General features: G+C 42.1%; 1 protein-coding gene across 1 annotated transcript in view; it reads left to right on the top strand.

Moving 5' to 3' along the window:
* The window catches only part of LOC308076927 (sodium/hydrogen exchanger 9-like), a 132001-nt gene that overhangs the window by 97785 nt on the left and 9537 nt on the right, over positions 1–24679 (top strand). Inside the window, exons 13-14 of the mRNA XM_080417447.1 lie at positions 11778–11826; positions 19340–19419. Coding sequence (XP_080273573.1) covers positions 11778–11826; positions 19340–19419 — 129 coding nt within the window. The remainder of the gene's footprint in view (positions 1–11777; positions 11827–19339; positions 19420–24679) is intronic.

Here is a 24679-nt window from a genome sequence, read left to right as displayed (position 1 = left end):
AGGTGGTGAGTAACATTTTAAAATGAAGTTTGTGTCTGAGTGGGCGCCAGTGAAGGTCATGGAGGAATGGTGTGAAACTGGGGCAGCAGAGTAGTTTATTGAAGACTTTGGTCATGGTGCCATGAAGGAGGCTGTTGCAGTAATTGAGCCTGGATGTGATGAAAGGCATGAATGATTGTTTCCGCTGCAGAAAATGCCAGTTTGGGTCGAACAATGTTTCAGAGGTGGGATATGTCTGTCCGGTTTGTTGATCTGGTTGACATGGAGCAAGAAGAAGAGGGCGGGGTAGAGGGTGACTCCAAGGTTATGGCTTTGGGTGGAGGGGGTAATGATGGAGCCATCGATATTGAAGGAAAAGTGTTGTGTGGAGTGGACGAGTATCTCTGGACCGATGATTAGGACTTCAGATTTACTGCAGTTGAGTTGAGGCCGATTCTACAAATGCCTTCCAAATCAGTAGTTCTCACTATTTCACGATTTTTCAAAAACGTTGCAGATGTACAAGCTCGCAGCGTGACACAAAGTGATGCGGCGTGAGCTTGTATATCTGCTATTTTTGAATAGCCAACGCAAAAATCAAAAATGACACGGGTGCTTTCCCGGTTTTGATGAGTTAAAGGAGAATACCGGACAAATTAAGTGTTGTCTTTGATGTCTCGTTACTCACCTACCGACGTGAAAAGTGGCGTTCTTTTTTTCCATAGATTCCCCTGTCGTCATTTTTTAAACCCCCTCCGTTGTCATAATGGGAGCGCGTGGGTTAGGGAGATTCGTCTATTGTAACCGATGCAAAGTAGTTTCTTTCCAGAACCTGGCAACACGAGTTGCCAGGTTCTGGAAAGAAACAAGCATCCAGTGTTAAATCGTTCGCCATTAACGGTGGCCTCGCAGGAATTTTCAGCGCATGTTTGACTATCATGAGACTCCACAATGACTAGCAGTAGAGAAAAAAACAACTTTGCATTGGTTACAATAGACGAATCTCCCTAACCCACGCGCTCCCATTATGACAACGGAGGGGGTTTAAAAAATGACGACAGGGGAATCTATGGAAAAAAAGAACGCCACTTTTCACGTCGGTAGGTGAGTAACGAGACATCAAAGACAACACTTAATTTGTCCGGTATTCTCCTTTAATGTCAGAGAGATGGGTGGTGGAGGTAAGGAGCCGAGCGGTGTCCACTGAGTTTTTTTTTATTCCCGGGCTGAAAACGCCAGGGTGCTCGCCTGAGAGCGCTTCCAGGCGCCCGAGTTTGAGCTATTTGAGCTCTCGGCAGGCAGAGGAAAGCGCTGCACATGCACGCGTGAGCGAAAGGTAAAATGAGTTTCCAAAAACAGGGTACTCCCATTATAAACAATTAAAAACATGCGCTACGCTCTGGAAACAACATCTTGGTGGACATGGCACCTAATGGTTTTGGAGGGGAGGTAGAGCTGCGTGTTATCAGCATAGTAGTGGAACCAGGCCGTGGCCAAGAGGGAGCATGTGTAGAGGATGAAAGGAAGTGGCCAAGCCCACAGGAGCAGTGGCTGATTGACAGATGTTTATGGAAATTAATTTAATTTAAGTGAGGGAAGCAGGAGATGATAAAGACAGTGATCAGAGAGAGGATAGCAGGTATGAGAAATGCAAGAAAGGAAAGAAATAAGGCAGAGGGGAGGACGGACAGATTAGGCGGAGGATGGCGAGATAACGAGACGTTGCGGAAAAGTACAGGCATGCAAACTTGTCACCTTTTGTCGAAAGTAGCCAGTTTTAATCAAATAAAATAGGTGACCTCCATGCGTTATTCGTGCAGATCCGCTGAAAAGGTTTTTGGGATGGGTGTGGGGGGGGGTGACGGTTGAGAGCCTACTCGAGATAAAAGAGGAATGCATGAAACGACTGCGGCGGCAAGCACCTGAAAAGGCGGAGCCAATTAATTAGGGTGCGTTCGTAAATATGCCCTGAGAGCATCGGAGTGCACCCAGGGTGCTCTCTCAGGTCGTTCGCAAATTCTGAGTGCTGTGCCTGGGAGCACTCAGAGCACACACTGGTTGCTCTGAGTGAAAAGCGGAGTTATACAAGCATCTGAACATTGGTGACAAAGGTGTGTCATTGCAGAGTTGTGGCATGTTTCACACTCTAGCCCAGGGTGCGTCAATGTTTTTCAGACCAAGGACCCCTAAGCTGAGAGAGAGACGAAGCAGGGAGGGACCCCCACTACATATATTGTATAAAATGGTGTTGCGGATTCAACTTTGTATAGATTTAATTGATGGCTTCATAGACTTGTTTGACAGCACTATAATCAGTGTTGTAATAATTCATGTTTTTTATTTGTTTGTTTACTCATTATCTTTTCTAAATATGTTGGATTCATGTTGAAGTGTATTTTCAGACATTTAACCACTAAACCTCAATACTTAGTAGACTTGACCTTTGGCTATGTACTTGGTCTGCTCTTTCTTCCCCTCTACACCAAACCTCAAACCGAAAATAGCAGATCTACAAGCTCACAACGACTTGCAGCGCAATGCGCTGTGAGCATGTAGATCCTCTATTTTTGGCTAACGTTCCCCTCAGAATAGGGATGCTAGGGTTGAACTTCCAATCACACAAAGCGACCCCCCCCCCCCCATACTCCATATTTGGGTGTAGCTGCATTGGGAACTCCTTATTCTTGGTAATTTTATTTTGAAGTTTCAGTCTGAAACGGCCTCGCAACCAATCAAAAGGTTCCATCCCTTCAGGCTATGGCACGGTGGAATCCCACCCACAGCAGCCGTATAGAGCAGAGTGCTAGTATTTGTAGCCTGCAGGCGCATGTATTGTTGGGCATCTATTGTTAGGTATGTCCATATTATGACCATGGATATGCTCTAAAAGTGTGAAAAACATATCTTTAATTTCACTACGTCTTTAAGCCAATTTTAAATAGGATACATTAATGCTTACCATCACGTGTTGCATCAAATACATTTTTCTTGTCAGACACCACTTCTTCTAGCAGGTGAGTTTATTACAATAGAAAACTTTTTTTGGGGTTCTTGAGAGCTTCTTTTCATGCTGACCGCCATATTGATTTTGGACTGTTACAACTTTGTCTTCTGGAAACGTTAATGTTGCATGTTTCACAGTAGTCATCATTGTGCTTATTTCCAGGTAACCTATTCGGTGTTTATTACAACAGAACAATGAGAAATTATGCAAGGTATTATTTTCTTATTGCTGTAGGCTGCTCCTGTTTGTCCTAGTTGTCCTATTTAAGAGAGACCTTTTGTAATCTGTTCAATGATCAGCATTGTTGTAATATGTTTAACAACAATGAACCCTGAAGTACCTATTCTGGAGGCAAAAAATAGCAGATCTACAAGCTCACAACGTGTCACATTGCGACACATTGTGAGCTTGTAGATCTGCTACTTTTTTTTCTACTACGGAAAAAGGAGCGGGGTAAGTATAGAGCCCTGTTGGATCCCGGTCAAATATGTATTTTAGGGTGTAAGTGGTTAGAAATGTGTTATGATTGGCTGCAAATGTCAAGAATACAGCCGTGAAGTGTGTGATAAACCATTTAAATCCCCTGGTCTGTCACACTGTATACACTTGTGTATATACAGTGTTCACTAAATAACACCTAGAGAAGACAGACGCCCAGATCTCTCTAGTGCAGTGGTTCTCTTCTCAACCTTTTATGGATCAGGGCCACACTTGAAAAACTTGAAAGCATTCGCGGCCCACCCATTTTGGCCACTTAACAGGATTTAACATGCATTTTCAGAGCAGTTCTTATTTATTGGTACCACATTTTAATATTAATGTTATATTATCTGTCACGAATGAGTACGGAGGAGGACCCAAAAGCAGGCGACTGGAGGCAGAGCTGGTAAACTTAAAGAGTTTAATAACTAAACAAAGGTTCTTCCATAAAAGAGCAAACAAAGGCAGCTAATAACAGGACTCTCAGACACATTCACAGGGAAGAATCACTCAACAGGGAACTACGAACCAACAAGGAACACAAGGAAATAGAGGGCTTAAATAGACACAGGGATAACATATCACAGGTGAACTTAACTGACAATCAACACCGGGATAGGTTGGGGGACTATGGAAACACAGACAAATCACAAGACTGGTTAGACAAGGCAGGTAGAGAACTACAGGGGCAGACAGGAAGGCACAGAACATACTACACAATACGATACAGCAATACTATTACAGAACAACTGAACCAAGTCTAAAACTAAAAAGGACAGTCAAAGTCCACGGGCAGAGGAGCGGATCGTGACATTATGATTAAAATATTTGTGTTTGGCACCCCCATATCTTCAAAGCCTGATACAACCCCTCCTGCTCACTAAGATCAGCTTAACACAGGGAAGCTATCGGAACCTTCCCTAAAACATCCGGAACAACGCTCCACACGTCCCAGACTCTTCTCCCTTCTGGCTCCCAAACTGTAGAACAAACTCCCCATTGCAGTTAGAATTGCAGACTCACTCCCAATCTTCCGCCGTAATCTGAAGACTCACCTCTTCAGACTCCACCTCAGCCTGTAGCACTTGCTCTAGCCTTGACGACCTTGCAGGCTTATGCAAAGGCTAAAATGTAATTTAGATAGCATGTTACTGTATGTAGACATGTAGATCTAATAGTGTGTATAGTTTCAATGTACAGATTATTATTAGTATATTTTATACTGTTTAGACCAGGGGTCTTCAACGTTTTTCAGGCCAAGGACCCCCTAGCTGAGAGAGAGATGAAGCAGGGACCCCCTCGATCTATATTGTATAAAATCGTGTTTCAGATTAAACTTTTTTTTTTTACTTGGTCTGCTCTTTTTTTCCCTCTACACCATAACGTAGAGGGGGAAAAGGCTCACAACGAGCCTTTTTTCCCTCTACACCATAACGTAGAGGGAAAAAAGGCTCACAACGAGCGCGAGGCTCACAACGCCTCGCGCTGCGAGGCGTTGTGAGCTTGTAGATCGGCTATTTTTGGCTAAAGTTCTCCTCAGAAAAGGGATGCTAGGGTTCAAGTGGTTAACGTAAAAAAAAATATCATATCACACAAAGATTTGGCGGCCCCCTTGTAGTAACTCTGAGGACCCCTTAGGGGTCCCGGACCCCCTGTTGAAGACCCCTGGTTTAGACTGATGATAGGTTCTTGGTTTACCTATGATCCTAGTTTACTATTTCTATGCATTTGATGTATTGCCTCGTGTTTACCTTGCTTACTGTAAGTCGCTCTGGATTAAGAGCGTCTGCTAAATGCCTAAATTGTAAATGTAAATTGTGTTTTGGCAATTATTTGGGGGCCCACTTGCAATACCCTCGCGGCCCACCAGTGGGCCTCTGCCCACAGGTTGAGAATCACTGCTCTAGTGGGTCTGTATTTTTCCCTCCTCTCAGCCTCATCCTTCTCACCCTTTTCACCCATAACTGAAAGTATGGAAGAGGGCTACGTGAGAGCTGTGAGGACGAGTGATTGCAAATTGATATTGAAAAGGACATAACAGGGGAGACGAATGATGGATGGCATGAGAGAGAGGAGGGGAAAGAATGTGTATAATCAGGAAAAGGCTGTATAAATATGCAGAGAGAGGAGAGATGGTGAGAAGCAAAAGAGGAGGAGCTGAATGAGAGAGAGAGAGACAGAGAGGGGGGGAGGGGGGGACAGATGACAGAGTAGACAAGGAATCGTGCTCGTTCCAAAACGCATCTAAACGTATAAAATAAAAACATTTTACTTGAAAGTAATTCTGGTAAAAGTTAAAGTCACGCAAGAAATAAGAAATTCACTTAAGTCAAAGTCTTAAAGTAGCTCACATTAAATGTACTCAGTATATTTAAATATCACTTAATATGTGATGATAAAATGTACTTAAGTATCAAAAGTACAAAGTGCTTCATACACAGGGTTGCATTGCTCATGGGACAGCTTTGCACGCCGTGCGGCCAGGAACCTATTTGACCAGGAGCACGCGCAGGCACATGCATAGACTTTAAATTCTATAGAGTGCAACCACATTCCAATTCAGCATTGCAATACTGTTCATAGTAGTGTAATACAAAGAAACAAAACCACCAGAATTGTTTGAACATTTAGAAAAACATAAAGCCATGAATATTCAATCATTTGTCCCAGACTAGTACTTATCATTCTGTCAGTGAACGATCTCACAGTTGTGATTTATATTTATTTATTCCTATACATCCCTGGATTATGTTTTTATATGATAGACCTTGCTGACTGGTAACTTATTAATGTTTATCTCCTCTTAGCCAATTAAGACCTGAGGCCGATTCTACGAATGCCTTCAAATCAGTAGTTCTCACACATTCAAGGTTTTTCGAAAATGTTCAAAAATAGCAGTTGTACGAAGTGACGCGCTGTGAGCTTGTAGATATGCTATTTTTGAACGGCCAATGCAAAAATGACACGGACGCTTTCCCGGTTTTAATTGATTAAATAGTAGGACTGCTGTCATTCAAACAATTCAAACAACAATCATGCTTTCTCGGCTCATAAACTTGCCTTGACGTCAAGCTCTGGAATTTGAGAACACTACTTTTCTTTCATAAATATAGTGTTTTTCATCTGATGCAAGACCAAATGTTTACCACGACAATAGGCTTTTGAACCTGTGATATTTTCTTCTAATTAGACACCTGAGGTGTCTCGCCTCCACTGCTCGCAAAGTGTTTCCCTGAGTGGGCAATTTGACCAGCTGTGGTACACGGAAGTCTAAAACGTTTGATTTTGTATGATTTATGACGGCTGGCACCGTAGGGGCCAGCCGTGTGTGTGTGTGTGTGTGTGTGTGTGTGTGTGTGTGTGTGTGTGTGATGATGCACTCAATGAGGACATCGTCACATTCACAGTTAAAGGAGAGATCCGGACATTTTAAGTGTTATCTTTGATGTGTCGTTAGTCACTCACCGACGTAGGATGTGGCGTTGAGTTTTTCCAGCGATTCCCCTGTCGTAATTTTTTCGACCCCCTCCGTTGGCATAATGGGAGCGCGTGCATGAGTGAAATTCGTCTATTATAACCGATGCAAATTTATTTTTTTCTCTACTACTTCTCATTGTAGAGTCTCATGATACTCAAACATGCATTGAAAGTCCATGAGAAGCTAACGCTAATGCCGAACGAGCTAACGCTAGTTGCTTGTTTCTCTACCTGGCAACACCGAGTTGCCAGGTTCTGGGAGAGAAACAAGCAACCAGCGGTAGTAGAGAAAAAAATAACTTTGCATCGGTTATAATAGACGAATTTCACTCATGCACGCGCTCCCATTATGCCAACGGAGGGGGTCGAAAAAATGACGACAGGGGAATCGCTGGAAAAACTCAACGCCACATCCTACGTCGGTGAGTGACTAACGACACATCAAAGATAACACTTAAAATGTCCGGATCTCTCCTTCAAAAGCCAGACTACAAGTCCTTCCCACTAGACTTAATCTTTCCATCTGTTTCCACACCATTCTGGTCCCTCATTGCTTGCACCACACCACAGAACAGGTCAATGAAACACTGTCACACATCTTGAATAGGTGTTATGCATACAAAGGAATGTATATAGCACACCATGACAGAATAGTGAAACTCATAGCGAAGGACATACGTATCAACATTTCATGCATCGTCAGTGAGATTAGATTTGACAGCTAATACACCAGATGTTGTTGTGGTTGATGAAGAAGCCAGAGAAGTGTCTGTAGAGACAGCCTGCACCTTTGACCCTAGCCTAGAGGAAGCTTTTATGACCAAGGTCATTAAATACCAACCACTCCTACATACCATCTCAGAGCTGGGCTATAGGCTGTATATTTGGCAGCCTAGGACGTACCCACAGACTGGTTGTTCGAGGGGATACAACTTGGGATTCCCAAAAAGGAGACAAAAAGGCTGGCAAAGTATTGTGCGCTGTCTCTGCTATAATTGATGCTGTTACTTACCCATAGAGTACTGAGTGATACTGTTTATTATATCAAGAAGACATATACCTTGATTTTGTGAGTGTACTATACCATTAATGTGTGTGTGTGTGTGTGTGTGTGTGTGTGTGTGTGTGTGTGTGTGTGTGTGTGTGTGTGTGTGTGTGTGTGTGTGTGTGTGTGTGTGTGTGTGTGTGTGTGTGTGTGTGTGTGTGTGTGTGTGTGTGTGTGTGTGTGTGCGCGTTTAGTTTGATTAATTTAGTTTAATTTAATTGTTTCCAGTTGCCTCTGCATGAATTGAATCAAAGTAGAACATCCAGAAAGCTGAAAGACAATTTGTTGGCTTCAGAGAGAGTTCAGGTAGACTTGGAACAGATCTATGATGAGGGTGAATGAGGAAAGGCTCTGTGAGTGACATCTGATGGACATCATTGTGGAAGCTGTGAAATGCTTCTCGCCTCGGGGCTTCTTCCAGGAGGTGAACCTCTGTATTTTTGCCCTTGGCAAGTCTTTCCAGGCAAGCCTCATCAATGCTTTGTAGACAAGCATGTGCTGCTCTGTTGTACTTTCTGCTTTCTATCACATCAGCTACTGACCCACACTAGATTGTAAATGGTGTGGAACTCCCCCATCCCGAGGACAATGTGTTTTGAACTTGTCATACTATTTCACACTATTTCTGTTACCTTGAGGTACAATTACCGGTTCAAACACGCAGATGGTTGTCTTTCTATTTTCTTTTCTTCTTTTGCGGATTCAAACACATTGCTTTCATTACCTTTTATAAATGTTTTAGTTGCCTTAGGTTCAAGATTAAATATGATATTGACAGTTTGTGTGCTTTTTGTAAACAATGAATACGCTAGGGGGAAATAACAAAATGTCCAATAAATATAAAAAGCTACTCCTGTGGAAGGGCTATTATAACTTACTTGTATTGACCCTATAAGCAATTTAATGTAGGTAAGGTTTTGCCCACTCAAATGGTACCGATATCTGGTCTGGCCCATTGACTATTACTAGAAGAAGTTAAGCGATTTTCAGGATGATGTAGCTGTTTATTTTTTTTAACACAAAATAGCACATCAGATGAGTTTTGACTTTTGTTCGTCAATCACATCAAAGACAGAATTCTCCAGCTCCATACATTTGTAGCTTTTACCTATAAAGTCATACGTTTCATTCAATCTCTCAATGTAGTGTCCCCGGCTGTTCTAACTCTAAACTGATGATTCACGAAAGAAATAGAAAGAAATTGTCCCGAACACACCGTAAGAGCTTGTTCCCTTATCAGCCAGATAACAAACATAAACAAAATTCCAAAACGTTTCATTCATTCAAACACGGAAACACATTCATCATGCCAGCCTGCCTCCACTAATCTTCTCACAAGGACGCTTCTGTACCAGGGACCCATGCACACACACACACACACACACACACACACACACACACACACACACACACACACACACACACACACACACACACACACACACACACACACACACACACACACACACTGGAATACTTATTCTCTATTTCCTCAATTTCTAAATCAAAGCCTGTACAATTTAAAGAAAACATAAAATAAAGGCACAGAAATGATCTCATCAGATATAAAAATACATGAATGCAGTATGAGGCACTAATAATTGGCCATAGCATGACTTAAGTAAAGGGTCATTTAGATACTGAACTAGATATCATACTGTAATGTTTTCAGGCCACATTACCAACTGCATTAGATACCAAGTAGCTTCAAAGTGCTGTAGCTAGCTACTTTTACAAGGAAACTTGTAGTATAGCTTGCTATTTATTTTTAAATAGAGCTTTTTATTGTGGCTCATTAACTTTTTATGAAGAGTAAGTAGTATCTTGTTTTTAAAACGTCATGCCCAACATTGGACATATGCGATGAGAAATGTTGAAAGCAGAACGTTCTAATGATTATGTCACAACAACGGCTACTGTCTACTGAAAGCTACATACTGGAAGAAAATCCCAAAAGCTTTAACCTTAAAGGGGGTTCACCGAAAATAGCTCACAACGCATTGCGTTGCTTGTAGATCAGCTATCGTCGCTGAATTGTTTGCCTGTAATGACATGCCCAGAAAAGGGACACTGATTAAAGTATAGATCCTCCCCAAAACTACTTAAGTATTGTACTAAAGTACTTAAGTTGTACTTCATTACTTTACACCACTACATGCAGTGAGGAGGTACACAACATGCTAAATACATACTGTTGTAGACTGTCTCATACACACCTGCATATGATGCTAATGTTTGTTTAAAAAAAAAAGCACACTCCTGCATAATTATGATGCAAATGTTCTAAATATCATGTATCTGCTTTCACATATGCTATCTGTATATACTGTACCGTATACTGTGTCTTTATTAGTTCTATTTAACCGGTTTTCTATCTCTTTTCACAAATTTCTGTCCTCTCACTTCTCACGGAATACTAAAAAACGATGAAGAAAATCGTTTGGATGGAGAAAAAAGAATTTCACCCACTGCTTTGCACCTGTAAAACTGCAACGTGACTGATTCAGAAACACGCACAAAAGCAAAGAAGTCATGTGCGAGGTGAATGAAAAGAAAAATCCATGTTGAAAGGAAAGATATGCAGAGGAATGATGATAGGGGTCGAGAAGAGGAGCGAGAAAGAGAGAAAAGGGGGGAAGACAGCCAGGACAGAAATCTGAAGTAATCGCAGTGCTCTAATGCTCTGGTGAGAATCTCCACTCTGCTGTGTGATTGCAGGGGCCGCTCAGTGAAAAGCCTTTGCGTCTGCAAAGTCAAACGGATGTATGCAGGTGTGCATGCATGCACATGTGAGTGCACCCACGTGCACGCACACATGCACACACGCACACACACACACACACACACACACACACACACACACACACACACACACACACACACACACACACACACACACACACACACACAAACTCAACTCAAAATGCCTGCGTGTTATATGACAATAATGATTGACACGCCAATAAAGTTGAATGCTCACCTGTAGCAACTAGCTTAACTAATGCTCAGCTTTCCCCTATTAACTACAGATGATCGTCTCCCACAAATGTGTGAGTGAAAATTGAGTGAAATGCATGGACCCTTCCTCCCCCGGCTATCTAAGCAGAAATGATAGATTACTGCCTGCCACAGCAAAGAAAATATTATTGAATCAAGTCACGTGAGTTCCCAAGAATCATCACATTTCCGCGGTTTCTTGTGGCAACTCTCAGCCGGTGGTAGATTGGGGTTGGAGACGAGAGAGTAGGAGAGTGATAACGCTGCGGTCAGGAGGAGGTTCAGTGCGAGCAAGGAAGCAGTGCGTGCACACACACACACACGCACACCAAGATAATGCCCTTCTTTTCAAATGAAGCAGTTCACTAGGCTGTCACTGGCCAGTGCCAAGTCACTTTATTTCAATTCCAGAGAGCTAGCGGCAAGTTGGCCTATCCTCTCGGCACCAGGTGCTCAAATTTCCCCGCAGCAAAGCAGGGTCCACACTTCGACAGGGTAATAATCACCGGCAAAATATCACCGCATAATTGCAGCTGTTTTTGTCGTTTACCACAGGCGTGGCCATCTGACATTTTCGCTGTGATCCGAGAGAGCAGGCTGATTTTGAAGAAACCTTTCTGAAAGGTCATCTTCAAGCTGTGTCGACTTGTTTTGTGATTTGTATTGTTCAGTAATTGGTCCGTGTGCCAAATGTAATCCGTCTTGCACAGCTTCATTCGTAGCGAAGAGTAATGATTCTCATTTCTCTCTCACTTTCTCTCTCTTACTCTCCTTCTGTCATTTTATTGTCTATAGAGTGGGAGTGGATGGAGATGACAATCCAGAGGACCAGTCTTTTGATCAGGTAAAAACAAATGCCTCATAGCCAGTCAGTGTGCCATCCATTTAACCATAATATCACCTGTTCATTAAAGGACGACTTCATCCATTTTCAACCTATCTTTATATAATTAGTCCTCGCTAATTATATGAAGATAGGTTGAAAATGGGTGAAGTCGTCCTTTAATTAAAGGTACTGGTAATGACAGAGAGTGTGTACTAGTAGTATAACGTTTAAAGCCACTGTAGATAGTTCCATGAATGCCTGCATTTTTTGTATAAGCAAACCCATTGCCATTCAAAACCTTAATCACGGGTAATAGTGTTGTGTCTGTTCATTGAGACGCACCAGACTATTAAACAAGCCAAGTTGAACTGAGTTATGCTAATTAACCCATTAAGACCGGGAACGCATCTGTGTCATTTTAGATTTTAGCTATAAACATTATTTTATACTTTGGCTATTCAAAAATAGGAGATCTACAAGCTCATAGTGCGGCACCGAGTGCCACGCAACGAGCTAAAATATATACATAAATATATGTATATATATATATATATATATATATAACTAAATAAGACTCGTGCACATCTTGTTGGACCCCGACTGGAGGTAAAGGTCAGCGCAAGAATATGTATAAAGCTAAAAGAAGAAAACCTTCAAAAGAAGGGGCCGCACACTCTTCAGGACTGATTTTGCTTTTTTATTTGTTGCACAATGCGTTCCGCTTCCTCATAGCACCTGAGGAAGCGGAAGCATTGAAGAAGTGTCCATTGAAAATATGCAGATTACTAATGACAGCCATGTCTACGGTAAACAAATATTACTGATGCAGCCCGATAATGAAGTAGGCATATAAAATGCGATAAAAGTGTCCTTGTGCTGGGTTGTCCCTTTTTAGTAGAGGCCCTAGGAGGGGTCCACGCGCGACTGCTTATTTTTTTTTCTAGTTTTGATTTTTGGCATCCATAGGACCTCTAATATTGGGATTTTGATGATCCCAAGAAAAAAAGTGGTCCCAAGTGTGTTTTTTTCAATGTTTTATTACCCCTATGAGACCTGGGAGATGGCTGGCTGGAACGCCGGCGAGAGTGTCTTTCGGAGACTGTGGAACGCTCAAATTTAGACGTAGCCCAAAGATAGAGATACCATTTGATTCCAGACAACCTCAGGTTTCCAATGAGAGCAACCTTTTCATGCTACCTTGTCAGGAAGGGGGCTAAATACCTAATGATTCAAAGTTAAGACAACATTTTGGCGAGGGAAAAACGACCATCACCATTTTCCAAATGGTCCCTTGAGCTGTCACCTCAATATATGTGAATGGAAATGGGTTAAATGGATACCTACAAGCCTCCCCTGTACAGACATGTCAAATTTATGCCAATCTCATGCAGTTTTGGGCAAGAACCATGCAGTGTTTTGCATGCAGTACAAATATGTAATTTCCGCCTATTGTAAAAAGGAGACCACTTTACTGCATCTATAGCTGTATGAGACCACTGTACTGTATCTATAGCTGCATGAGACCACTGCACTGTATCTATAGCTGTATGAGACCACTGTACTGTATCTATAGCTGCATGAGACCACTGTACTGTATCTATAGCTGCATGAGACCACTGTACTGTATATATAGCTGCATGAGACCACTGTACTGTATCTATAGCTGCATGAGACCACTGTACTGTATCTAGACCACTGTGCTGAATCTATAAACCACTGTACTGCATATATAGACCATTGTACTGCATTTATAGACCACATACATTGACCACTGTACTGTATCTAATATAGACCACTATACTGCAACTCAACACAACTTAAAACAAATATTTATAAAGCACATTTAACATGACCAGGTCACCCAAAGTGCTGCACAGGTCGCCACGAAGGCTCGGTAGATGCAGTACAGTGGTCCACAGATGCACTAGAGTAGTCTACAGATGCACTCGAGTGGTCTACAGATGCATTATAGGCGTCCACAGTGGTCTACAGATGCACTAGAGTGGTCTACAGATGCACGACAGTGGTCTACAGATGCACTAGAGTGGTCTACAGACACACTAGAGTGATCTACAGATGCACTAACGTGGTCTACAGACACACTAGACTGGTCTACAGATGCACTAGAGTGGTCTACAGACACACTAGAGTGGTCTACAGATGCACGACAGTGGTCTACAGACACACTACACTGGTCTACAGATGCACTAGAGTGGTCTACAGATGCACGACAGTGGTCTACAGATGCACTAAAGTGGTCTACAGACACACTACACTGGTCTACAGATGCACTAGAGTGGTCTACAGATGCACTAGAGTGGTCTACAGACACACTAGAGTGGTCTACAGATGCACTAAAGTGGTCTACAGACACACTACACTGGTCTACAGATGCACTAGAGTGGTCTACAGATGCACTAGAGTGGTCTACAGATGCACTAGAGTGGTCTACAGATGCACTAGAGTGGTCTACAGACACACTAGAGTGGTCTACAGACACATTGTAGTGCATATGTAGACCATGTACTGCATCTGTAGACCACTGTCGTGCATCTGTAGACCACTCTAGTGCGTCTGTAGACCACTCTAGTGCATCTGTAGACCACTCTAGTGCGTCTGTAGACCACTCTAGTGCATCTGTAGACCAGTGTAGTGTGTCTGTAGACCAGTGTAGTGTGTCTGTAGACCACTCTAGTGTGTCTGTAGACCACTTTAGTGCATCTGTAGACCACTCTAGTGTGTCTGTAGACCACTCTAGTGTGTCTGTAGACCACTCTAGTGTGTCTGTAGACCACTCTAGTGCATCTGTAGACCACTCTAGTGTGTCTGTAGACCACTTTAGTGCATCTGTAGACCCCTATACTGCATCTGTAGACCACTGTTGTGATCTGTAGACCCCTCTAGTGCATCTGTAGACCACTGTCATGATCTCTAGACCACTGTGGACACCTATAATGCATCTGTAGACCACTCTAGTGCATCTGTAGACCACTCTAGTGTGTCTGTAGACCACTCTAGTGTGTCTGTAGACCACTCTAGTGTGTCTGTAGACCACTCTAGTGCATCTGTAGACCACTCTAGTGTGTCTGTAGACCACTCTAGTGTGTCTGTAGACCACTCTAGTGCATCTGTAGACCACTCTAGTGTGTCTGTAGACCACTCTAGTGTTTCTGTAGACCACTGTCGTGCATCTGTAGACCACTCTAGTGTGTCTGTAGACCACTCTAGTGTGTCTGTAGACCACTCTAGTGCATCTGTAGACCAGTCTAGTGTGTCTGTAGACCACTTTAGTGCATCTGTAGATCACTCTAGTGTGTCTGTAGACCACTCTAGTGCATCTGTAGACCACTGTCGTGCATCTGTAGACCACTCTAGTGCATCTGTAGACCACTGTGGATGCCTATAATGCATCTGTAGACCACTGTCGTGCATCTGTAGACCACTCTAGTGCATCTGTAGACCACTGTGGACACCTATAATGCATCTGTAGACCACTCGAGTGCATCTGTAGACTACTCTAGTGCATCTGTGGACCACTGTACTGCATCTACCGAGCCTTCGTGGCGACCTGTGCAGCACTTTGGGTGACCTGGTCATGTTAAATGTGCTTTATAAATATTTGTTTTAAGTTGTGTTGAGTTGCAGTATAGTGGTCTATATTAGATACAGTACAGTGGTCAATGTATGTGGTCTATAAATGCAGTACAATGGTTTATATATGCAGTACAGTGGTTTATAGATTCAGCACAGTGGTCTAGATACAGTACAGTGGTCTCATGCAGCTATAGATACAGTACAGTGGTCTCATGCAGCTATATATACAGTACAGTGGTCTCATGCAGCTATAGATACAGTACAGTGGTCTCATGCAGCTATAGATACAGTACAGTGGTCTCATACAGCTATAGATACAGTGCAGTGGTCTCATGCAGCTATAGATACAGTACAGTGGTCTCATACAGCTATAGATGCAGTAAAGTGGTCTCCTTTTTACAATAGGCGGAAATTACATATTTGTACTGCATGCAAAACACTGCATGGTTCTTGCCCAAAACTGCATGAGATTGGCATAAATTTGACATGTCTGTACAGGGGAGGCTTGTAGGTATCCATTTAACCCATTTCCATTCACATATATTGAGGTGCACAGCTCAAGGGACCATTTGGAAAATGGTGATGGTCGTTTTTCCCTCGCCAAAATGTTGTCTTAACTTTGAATCATTAGGTATTTAGCCCCCTTCCTGACAAGGTAGCATGAAAAGGTTGCTCTCATTGGAAACCTGAGGTTGTCTGGAATCAAATGGTATCTCTATCTTTGGGCTACGTCTAAATTTGAGCGTTCCACAGTCTCCGAAAGACACTCTCGCCGGCGTTCCAGCCAGCCATCTCCCAGGTCTCATAGGGGTAATAAAACATTGAAAAAAACACACTTGGGACCACTTTTTTTCTTGGGATCATCAAAATCCCAATATTAGAGGTCCTATGGATGCCAAAAATCAAAACTAGAAAAAAAAATAAGCAGTCGCGCGTGGACCCCTCCTAGGGCCTCTACTATTTTCATTAGGCACAGCTTTTTCATTCTTTAGCACCAGCCGTGCCAGAACCGCTGCTGAGACCATTACATGGACCACAAAATGCCTTAAATATATCATTTTTTATCAAGTTAAAGAAAAGCACAAAGCATAGAAAATTGGTAAGTATTGTTGAGTCACTCATAACATAGGTACAGAACTAAGTCACAGATCCAGTGTGAGAAAAACGCTGTGAAATAATACACATATATTGTCATATCCTTTTATTCAATTTGTCACACTTTTCATTTCATTTGTTTTGGTTATAACTACATTTGTTTTTGAAAAAGTTAAAGCTATTTTCTGATAGTAATCATTGCAGACTCTGTTCAGTAACAGGGGTCTCTCTAGCTCGTTGGTTGCCAATTTCAGCCAATCAGGAGAGAGTCAGCTTAAATTTAATAGTGTTCCAGAATTTTGTCTGCTCATTTCTTTGTGTCATCACTTCCAAATTCACTTGTTTACTGTATGAGTTCTCTCTCCTGATTGGAAAAAATGGGTATCCTGACCTGAAAACGTATTTTCTGTTAGTTTTTACTAAATAACTGAAGATACAGGGAGTCCCCTGTTACTGACTAATCGCTCAACGGAATAATCACTCAACAGCAATGATCATATTATAGAGCTATTTAACACGTATTGTGGTGGCCAAAATTCACATAACCATCATTATGGTATGGACTCATTTAATGCACAAAGTATAAGTTGAAGTAGTAGCCTATACTCTCTGCAGTAGTATGATGTCTTGGGCTCCTGACAGACAGGTGATTCCCGTGGAGCCTAGCTCCCTCACAACAGCTGTTGACACACCAAACTATTTACAGTATCCCAGGCAGAGTGTAACCCATTTTGTTCATTAGCCTATAGATGGGGACTGACCATCAACAGCTGATTTCACATGAATCTATTCTATTTGTAAAGTGCCGATTATGGGTGTGCTGAGAGGGTTGACCAGCTGGTTGTGTGGACTTCTGCAACTTCCATTACAGTATTGTCACAAAACAATAGAACTTACTGCACCTTTTAAGCATACAGTGGTACGGATTCTTGTGAACAATTGATCAGTTCAGCTGGAAATAATTAGTGAGCTTGTAGATCTGCTATTTCTTAAAAGGATTGTAATTTTTTGAAGAGCTTGAGCACTTTTGCTTTGGTACTTATTTTTTGGGTGCCAATACTTTTGTACTTTTACTCAAGTAATATTTTGAATACAGAGTATCAGAGTATTTGTATATTGTGGTACTGTTACTTAAAATCTTCCACCACTAGTACTGTGCCATGAATTAATTCTAAAATAGTTTTTTCACTGAAAATGTCATGTTGCCCATACTACAGAATGGCAGCTCGAGTCGTGACCAGTTTTTTTTCCCCTCCATGTACAAACATGACAGGGATTTAATGTAGTTCACGCTGCGCTGATGTTTCCTGCCAACGTGCAATCGTTGCTGCTTTTATCTTTTTTCATCTGGGCTCTGCTGTTTATTTTAACACCGCATCAAAAATAGATGCAGAGGAAATACGTTTAGGCTTCTTTCAAAAATAACAGTCTGCAGCAGTAGCCTTCTCATCATGCAACAACCCCCTATGCACACGCACACACACACACACACACACACGCGCGCGCGCGCGCGCGCGCACACACACACACACACACACACACACACACACACACACACACACACACACCCCCAGTCACACACACACACACACACATGCCCTCCCCCTTCGCTCAAATGCTTCTTCCCACCGTCTCTCCATCTCTTTCTCTCTTTTATCTTTGTATTTGACCTGGCCGTTATCTATACTCTATACTGAATGGGGGAAGGTCTGGGCATTGAGAGTCTGCTGTGGGTGCAGTGAATGGACGGCATGGCTGGGTGAGCATGCAGGGGAGTCCCAGTGGAGAAGGTCAGGTTGGCCTGCCAGTACCTTGCCCCGCTCTGTGCCTCTTTCTTATGGAAATGGTCATGGTGAGACCGTGCCCAGGGTGCGTGTGTGTGTGTGTGTGTGTGGGGGGGGGGGGACGAAGTACATTTTGTTGCTGTCGGGCTAGAAACCTTTTATCTCCATCTTTTTGTGTTTCTTTTCCGTAAATTAACGCAGCTTCACACAAATGCATCAAAAGTAGCAGATCCAGCTCGAAACGTGGGCGCGAATCGACGCGTTTTGATCTTGTCGATCTGCTGCGTTTGCTATTTTTTTATTTGAATCCTGAAAAGTAACAGTTTTGGATATAATATGAGGTTTCCACCCGACAGAGATGCTTTACTTGAATACTGTAACCTACTTAAGTACATTTTTGGAGTCTGTACTTTACTTGAGTATTTGTATTTTTGGATGCCATTTTTAACCCGAACCTTAAAGGCAAAAATAGCAGACGTGCTGAGCTTGTACACAACACGTCACAATATGTTTGTATTTCAGTTATTTTCACTATTATTTTTTTTACCATATCTGGAAAATCTTAGATATTTGAGGGGAAATATCTAAACTTCAATACAGCAGTGTATTGATATATTTTTAATGTAATTTGTACTTTTTAATACTTTACAACTTTTTTTAATTCATGTACTTTTGAATAGTTAAGTAATTTTAAAAGCAAGTTCTCCCGTACTTTAACACAAGTACAAATTTGACAGAGCAGCTTTTACTTGTAGTCGAGTAATATTTGACTAGGAGTATCTATACCTACAGTGAGCTTTGTACCTCCCAGGTACAAAGCTCCCAGTGGGAAGGAAGGAACATCCTGTCCCGAAAACAGAGTATGGGGCTCTGTTTTCGGGACAGGATGTTCCTTCCTTCCCACTGGAGAGACCAGGGTGTCCCGTGTAAAAGTATGGGTCATTGGATATAGTCTGGCTGACCCCCCCAAGAGGTTCCATCGGGCTGGGGATACGTGGCCCGACTCAGAGGGCCTTTTGTGCACCACTGGGGTAACATGGTTTTCTCATGGTCCACAGGTTACTACAGAGAGGCCAGGCACACAGGAAAGGCCCCCAGACACAGCAACACAAGGCCTATGGCACTGTCTGGACCACAGGTATCCTTTCACTGATGCCGCTGCTTGGATAGTACTTAGAGTTGTTCCGTTACCGATAACAGTATCGGAAAAGCTGCCGGTATACTGGCTAAAAGGCTGGTATCGGCGAGTATCCCATTCTGATATACCATGTTTATCACAGGATGAGATTTCATTTGCAGAAATATTTTTGAATTGCACTACTGTTTTGTATTCTTACTGTACGATTTACACTATTATTTTACTAATGCACTTAAACTATTATTAATGGATTGTTTTCAATTTAATTTCAAGGACCCCATAACTCTCCATTTTTGTACCATTTGTACTTTCTTACAGAGTTACAGACTTATAAGGGTCCATTTGGAACCTCCGCAAGGAACCCAGAGGGTCCCTCGACCCCACTTTGAGAACCACTGTCCTAGATTTGTTTTAACTACACAACGGTATCGGATCGGTACTCGGTGTCGACCGATACGCAAGTTATGGGTATCGGAATCTGTATCGGGGAAGGAGAAAATGGTATCGGTACATCTCTAATCGTACTCGGTCACACACTCACACACAGTATTTCAGCTTGCACAGTGGTAAATGGTCTGTGGAGCAGCTCAGCCACATCCTTTGACCACCGCAGAAATATAGCAGAATACTGCACTTTCTGGAATCTGAAGAGCAGCAGAGGTTACCTGTCTCGCTCTCTACTGACACTATAGACAGACAGGTAGCTGTCGCTGTCGGGCAGAAACCTTGTTTCTCTATATTTCATCTTTTTTATGTTTCTTCATAAATGTATGCCCTATTAAAAGCCCACTCCACACCAATGATTTGCCATGCAACTCCATGCAACTACTCGCAACCATTAGTTACTAGTTGCAAGGAGTTGCATTGGTGTGACATGGCCTTAAAGGGATAGTTCACCCCCAAAATGATTACTATCGATTACTCACCCCATGGAGACTTGAATTCATGGATATGTTTAGTTTTTGTCGCATTCCTAAGCCAGTTATTTGATGACCAGCAGCGGTTTTTGGTAGGAGACTCAATGAGTAGTTTTTTTGGGTGAACTGCTCCTTTAAAACTGTTTTGTTGCATCTACTACAAGCTCACAATGTGTCACACAATGTGACACGTTGTGAGCTTTTATATCGGTAATTCTTTGCTATTTCTTTATGTTTTTGCAAATATGTGTGTAGCGGACCCAGCTGGACATAAAAGGAGTTGGAGCTCGACTGATGAGGTTACCATTTTATTTGTATTCCCAACGTGAAAACTAGAACAGAAAACATACAATACATACATCAAAAGTCAATTCATAAACATCAATAAACCTAACAAAAACATATCTAAAACTTCATATAAACTCCTAAACATTATGAATACATTGTACCTTATCCTAGACATTGCCTACATTATCCATACCATTAGACAGAGCATAAACAACTATAAGAAAACAATAAAACTCAAAGAAGTATCCACAGTGACAACAACAGTACCAAGAAAACATATACAATAATACCTTTTTCCCCTTCCAGCTAGGTGCTATAGGCAGAGTTCTGTAACTGTCAGTCCTTTCCTTGACCATCCTTTCAGGTCTATAGTCCGTCCTTCCTTGACCATCCTTTCAGGTCCTTTAAACAAACATTTTCTCTCTGTCACTGCTAGGTTTAAATAGCCCCCTTTCAGGAAGCCAGCCGCCCTGACTTCCTGTTCCGGCTAGAGCCTTCAAAATAAAGGTTTGGCTGTACCAGGGTCCGTTACACTCCCACCAAATTATACAGTGATTTTAAAACAGTTAAAAATTACAAATGATTTACACTCAAAATCAAAATCATGTGACCCCAGACGCATTTAAAATTCTTAAAACAGGTAGCAATGACCTGAACCATTGTTCTCCCACCTTGAGTCCTTCTCCCAGCTTGACCAGGTTTCCCTCCTGTTGTTTAGGCAGGGAAGCCTGTGCTTCATCTGGTTGTCCTCGTCGCAGTGGCACTCCTCTAGCCCCCCGTTCCGCCTCTACTGCAGCAGCCGGGGCATCTTCCTTGGCGTCCTTCTTGTAAGCCACCAGAGCCACTGCTTTTGGGGCCTGGCCCTCTGGACTCCGAACAACAGCCTGGACTTGATTCTGAGGGACGGCATGAGTCTCGGCCCCTCCGACCTGCGGAGCATCAGCTTCAACTGAAAGTGCCTTGGGATCTGAGCCCAGGCCAGCTGCACCCTGCTGGGCTGAGTCTTTGGGCTTCACTGCTGCTCCCGCCATCACCTGGTCTATGGGCTTCACTGCTGCTCCCTCAATCACCTCCAGGTGTTTCTTGATGCCCTTTTCTTCCAGAGCACCCTGGCCTGATCGTTTCTCTTGGATCTCCTTGTGTTGCTCCTCTATAACAACCAGGAGTTTCTCCCGCTGGTCCAGGAGTCTTTTCTGCTGCTCCTCTTGCTCCATCCGTGCCTTATCCTCCGCTTCCCTTGCGGTGAGCTCTGCTGCTGCCTCAGATGAGGGTGTGGAGTGAAAAGAATCATAACTAAACCGTTCATGAAAATATGGCACTTCCATTCCATTAAATTTTCCATCTACCATACCCTCATGAACAATTTCAAAAATATCATTCGATATAGATTCACATGCATCCACTTTCCACCGTAGACCATTTTCTGGTGTGATGCATTTTCGGATTTCAGAATACCATTTAGAAATGTCCTTACTTTTCTCCAATGTGTCAATGACAAGTTTTGGGTCACTCTCAGCAACATTGGACTTTAACTGTTTTCTTGCAATACGTACAATGACCTTCCACTGGTCATATAAGTAGAGAAGCTCTTTTACTTTTTGCTCAACCCCTGAGTCTATATAGTCATCTGACTCATTAACCATCATGCTAGTAATATCTGGCATTCTGCCTTAGATTTAGCAAACAATAATGTTAACAGATATGCGCTTAGTTGACTAAATAAAGACCTTCAATAAATGTAACACAGTAAATAATACTACCTTTTATAACTGTATTGCAAATTCAACAATAAAGACCTTAGAAATCATAAACATCTGAAAATTAAACAATCCTTATTCAAAACATTTCCATATTTAAATTCACAATTCACTCTCCATATGGTCCTTATCTTTTGTTTCCCGAACTTGTGTATAATGTTCTGTAGCTGTACCGTTTGTGTCCATGTAACTGTTCACCAGATCCATGAAACAGGATTGATGGTGTAGAAGTTGAGCTCAGATGCCACAGAGTGAGAGAAATCCATTTTATTGCAGGTGTAGAGGTGACAGCAGGTGTTGGGTGGAGTTTCTACTCGGTAGATGTAGAGAAGATGGGTAAAGTTTTCACTGTAGCGGACCCAGCTGGACATAAAAGGAGTTGGAGCTCGACTGATGAGGTTACCATTTTATTTGTATTCCCAACGTGAAAACTTGAACAGAAAACATACAATACATACATCAAAAGTCAATTCATAAACATCAATAAACCTAACAAAAACATATCTAAAACTTCATATAAACTCCTAAACATTATGAATACATTGTACCTTATCCTAGACATTGCCTACATTATCCATACCATTAGACAGAGCATAAACAACTATAAGAAAACAATAAAACTCAAAGAAGTATCCACAGTGACAACAACAGTACCAAGAAAACATATACAATAATACCTTTTTCCCCTTCCAGCTAGGTGCTATAGGCAGAGTTCTGTAACTGTCAGTCCTTTCCTTGACCATCCTTTCAGGTCTATAGTCCGTCCTTCCTTGACCATCCTTTCAGGTCCTTTAAACAAACATTTTCTCTCTGTCACTGCTAGGTTTAAATAGCCCCCTTTCAGGAAGCCAGCCGCCCTGACTTCCTGTTCCGGCTAGAGCCTTCAAAATAAAGGTTTGGCTGTACCAGGGTCCGTTACAATGTGCAATATTTTACATTTTTACGCCTATAATGCCAAGCACATTTGTAAAATATTTTGTTCCACGGACCTCCAGAAGCAAAGGTTTGAGTTACAAATGTTCACTTAAACAATATATATATATATTCAAAGATTTGCACACATTTTCACGATGCAAGAAAATAGCAGATCTACAAGCTCATAGCGCAGCACTTGGTGCCGCACTATGAGCTTGTATATCTGCTATTTTTTTAATAGCCAAAGAAATGTAAAATGACAGAGATGCGTTTGAATGGGTTAAAACCGGGAAAGCATCTGTGTCATTTTAGATTTTAGCTATATACAACGTATGTTTTTTAGAAAACTTAGGATTTAGAACAGTGGTTCTCAAAAAATCTCGTGCCGTGCTGTGAGCTGGTACATCTGCTATTTTTTGAAAATGTTTGAACATTTTGGAAATTATTTGAAAGTGTTTAAAATATATATATAATTTAGAATTCTTAAACACAAATCTTCTCTTTTGGGGGTCCCTGGCAAAAAGCGTTTTCAGATCGGGGGTCCGCGGCCAAAATACATTTGGGGGTCCTTGGCACGAAAGAGTTTGAGAACTACTGATTTTAGAAGGCATTTGTAGAATCCGCCTCAGGTTTTAATGGGTTAATATGGACCTGCGCTCCATAGCTAGGACAACAGCCTACGGCGCTAGGTGCTACTAATGCCATATCCTCTGTGTGTTTGTCCATGTATGATTTTCTAAGCAGCGTGGTCTGAATCAGTAACACGTTTTGGCCCAAGAGAACACATAGAACACTGTTTGTGAATCATTTACTGTACAGCTAGTAGCTGTATGTACACGGTGAGATGGACACAGTTTGATGCGGTCCACAAGAGATGCACATGGTCAAGCATTGGAATTTGGGGTAGATTATATAGCACTGGTTCTAAAAGTGGGGTCAGACAATTGCTATGCTAAATGCTAAATTATTGATAGTTGATTGATTGATTTATTGATTTATTGACTGACTACTTTACTGACAGTTTGCAAAAAGTGCAGAGGTACAGTTATACAATGATGCTAAAAGGATAACACAAAAAGCCATGAGGGCTTGTTTCCATTGTGGTCCTGTGTATTAAATTCATCATGACATATAAAGACATACAATACTGCACAAGAAATCATCAATACTTTGGAGTGTGTACAAATGGAACCAAATGGACCCGTAAGCAATTTGGTTCCATTTGTACACACCCGGAATTATGGGGGTCCATGGCCTATAATCATGCATACCAAACTGGGAGTCCTTGAAATTAAGAGAGAACCACTGGATTATAGAAACGCAATTTTTCTGGAGGGGGGTAACTGTAACCATAATAACGCCATTGTTGTGTCTCAATCCTCT

The sequence above is a fragment of the Gymnoscopelus braueri genome (genome assembly GCF_963280865.1).
Source record: "Gymnoscopelus braueri genome assembly, chromosome: 21".
In the NCBI taxonomy this organism is placed as follows: domain Eukaryota; kingdom Metazoa; phylum Chordata; class Actinopteri; order Myctophiformes; family Myctophidae; genus Gymnoscopelus; species Gymnoscopelus braueri.
This window is presented reverse-complemented; position numbering and strand designations above follow the sequence as displayed.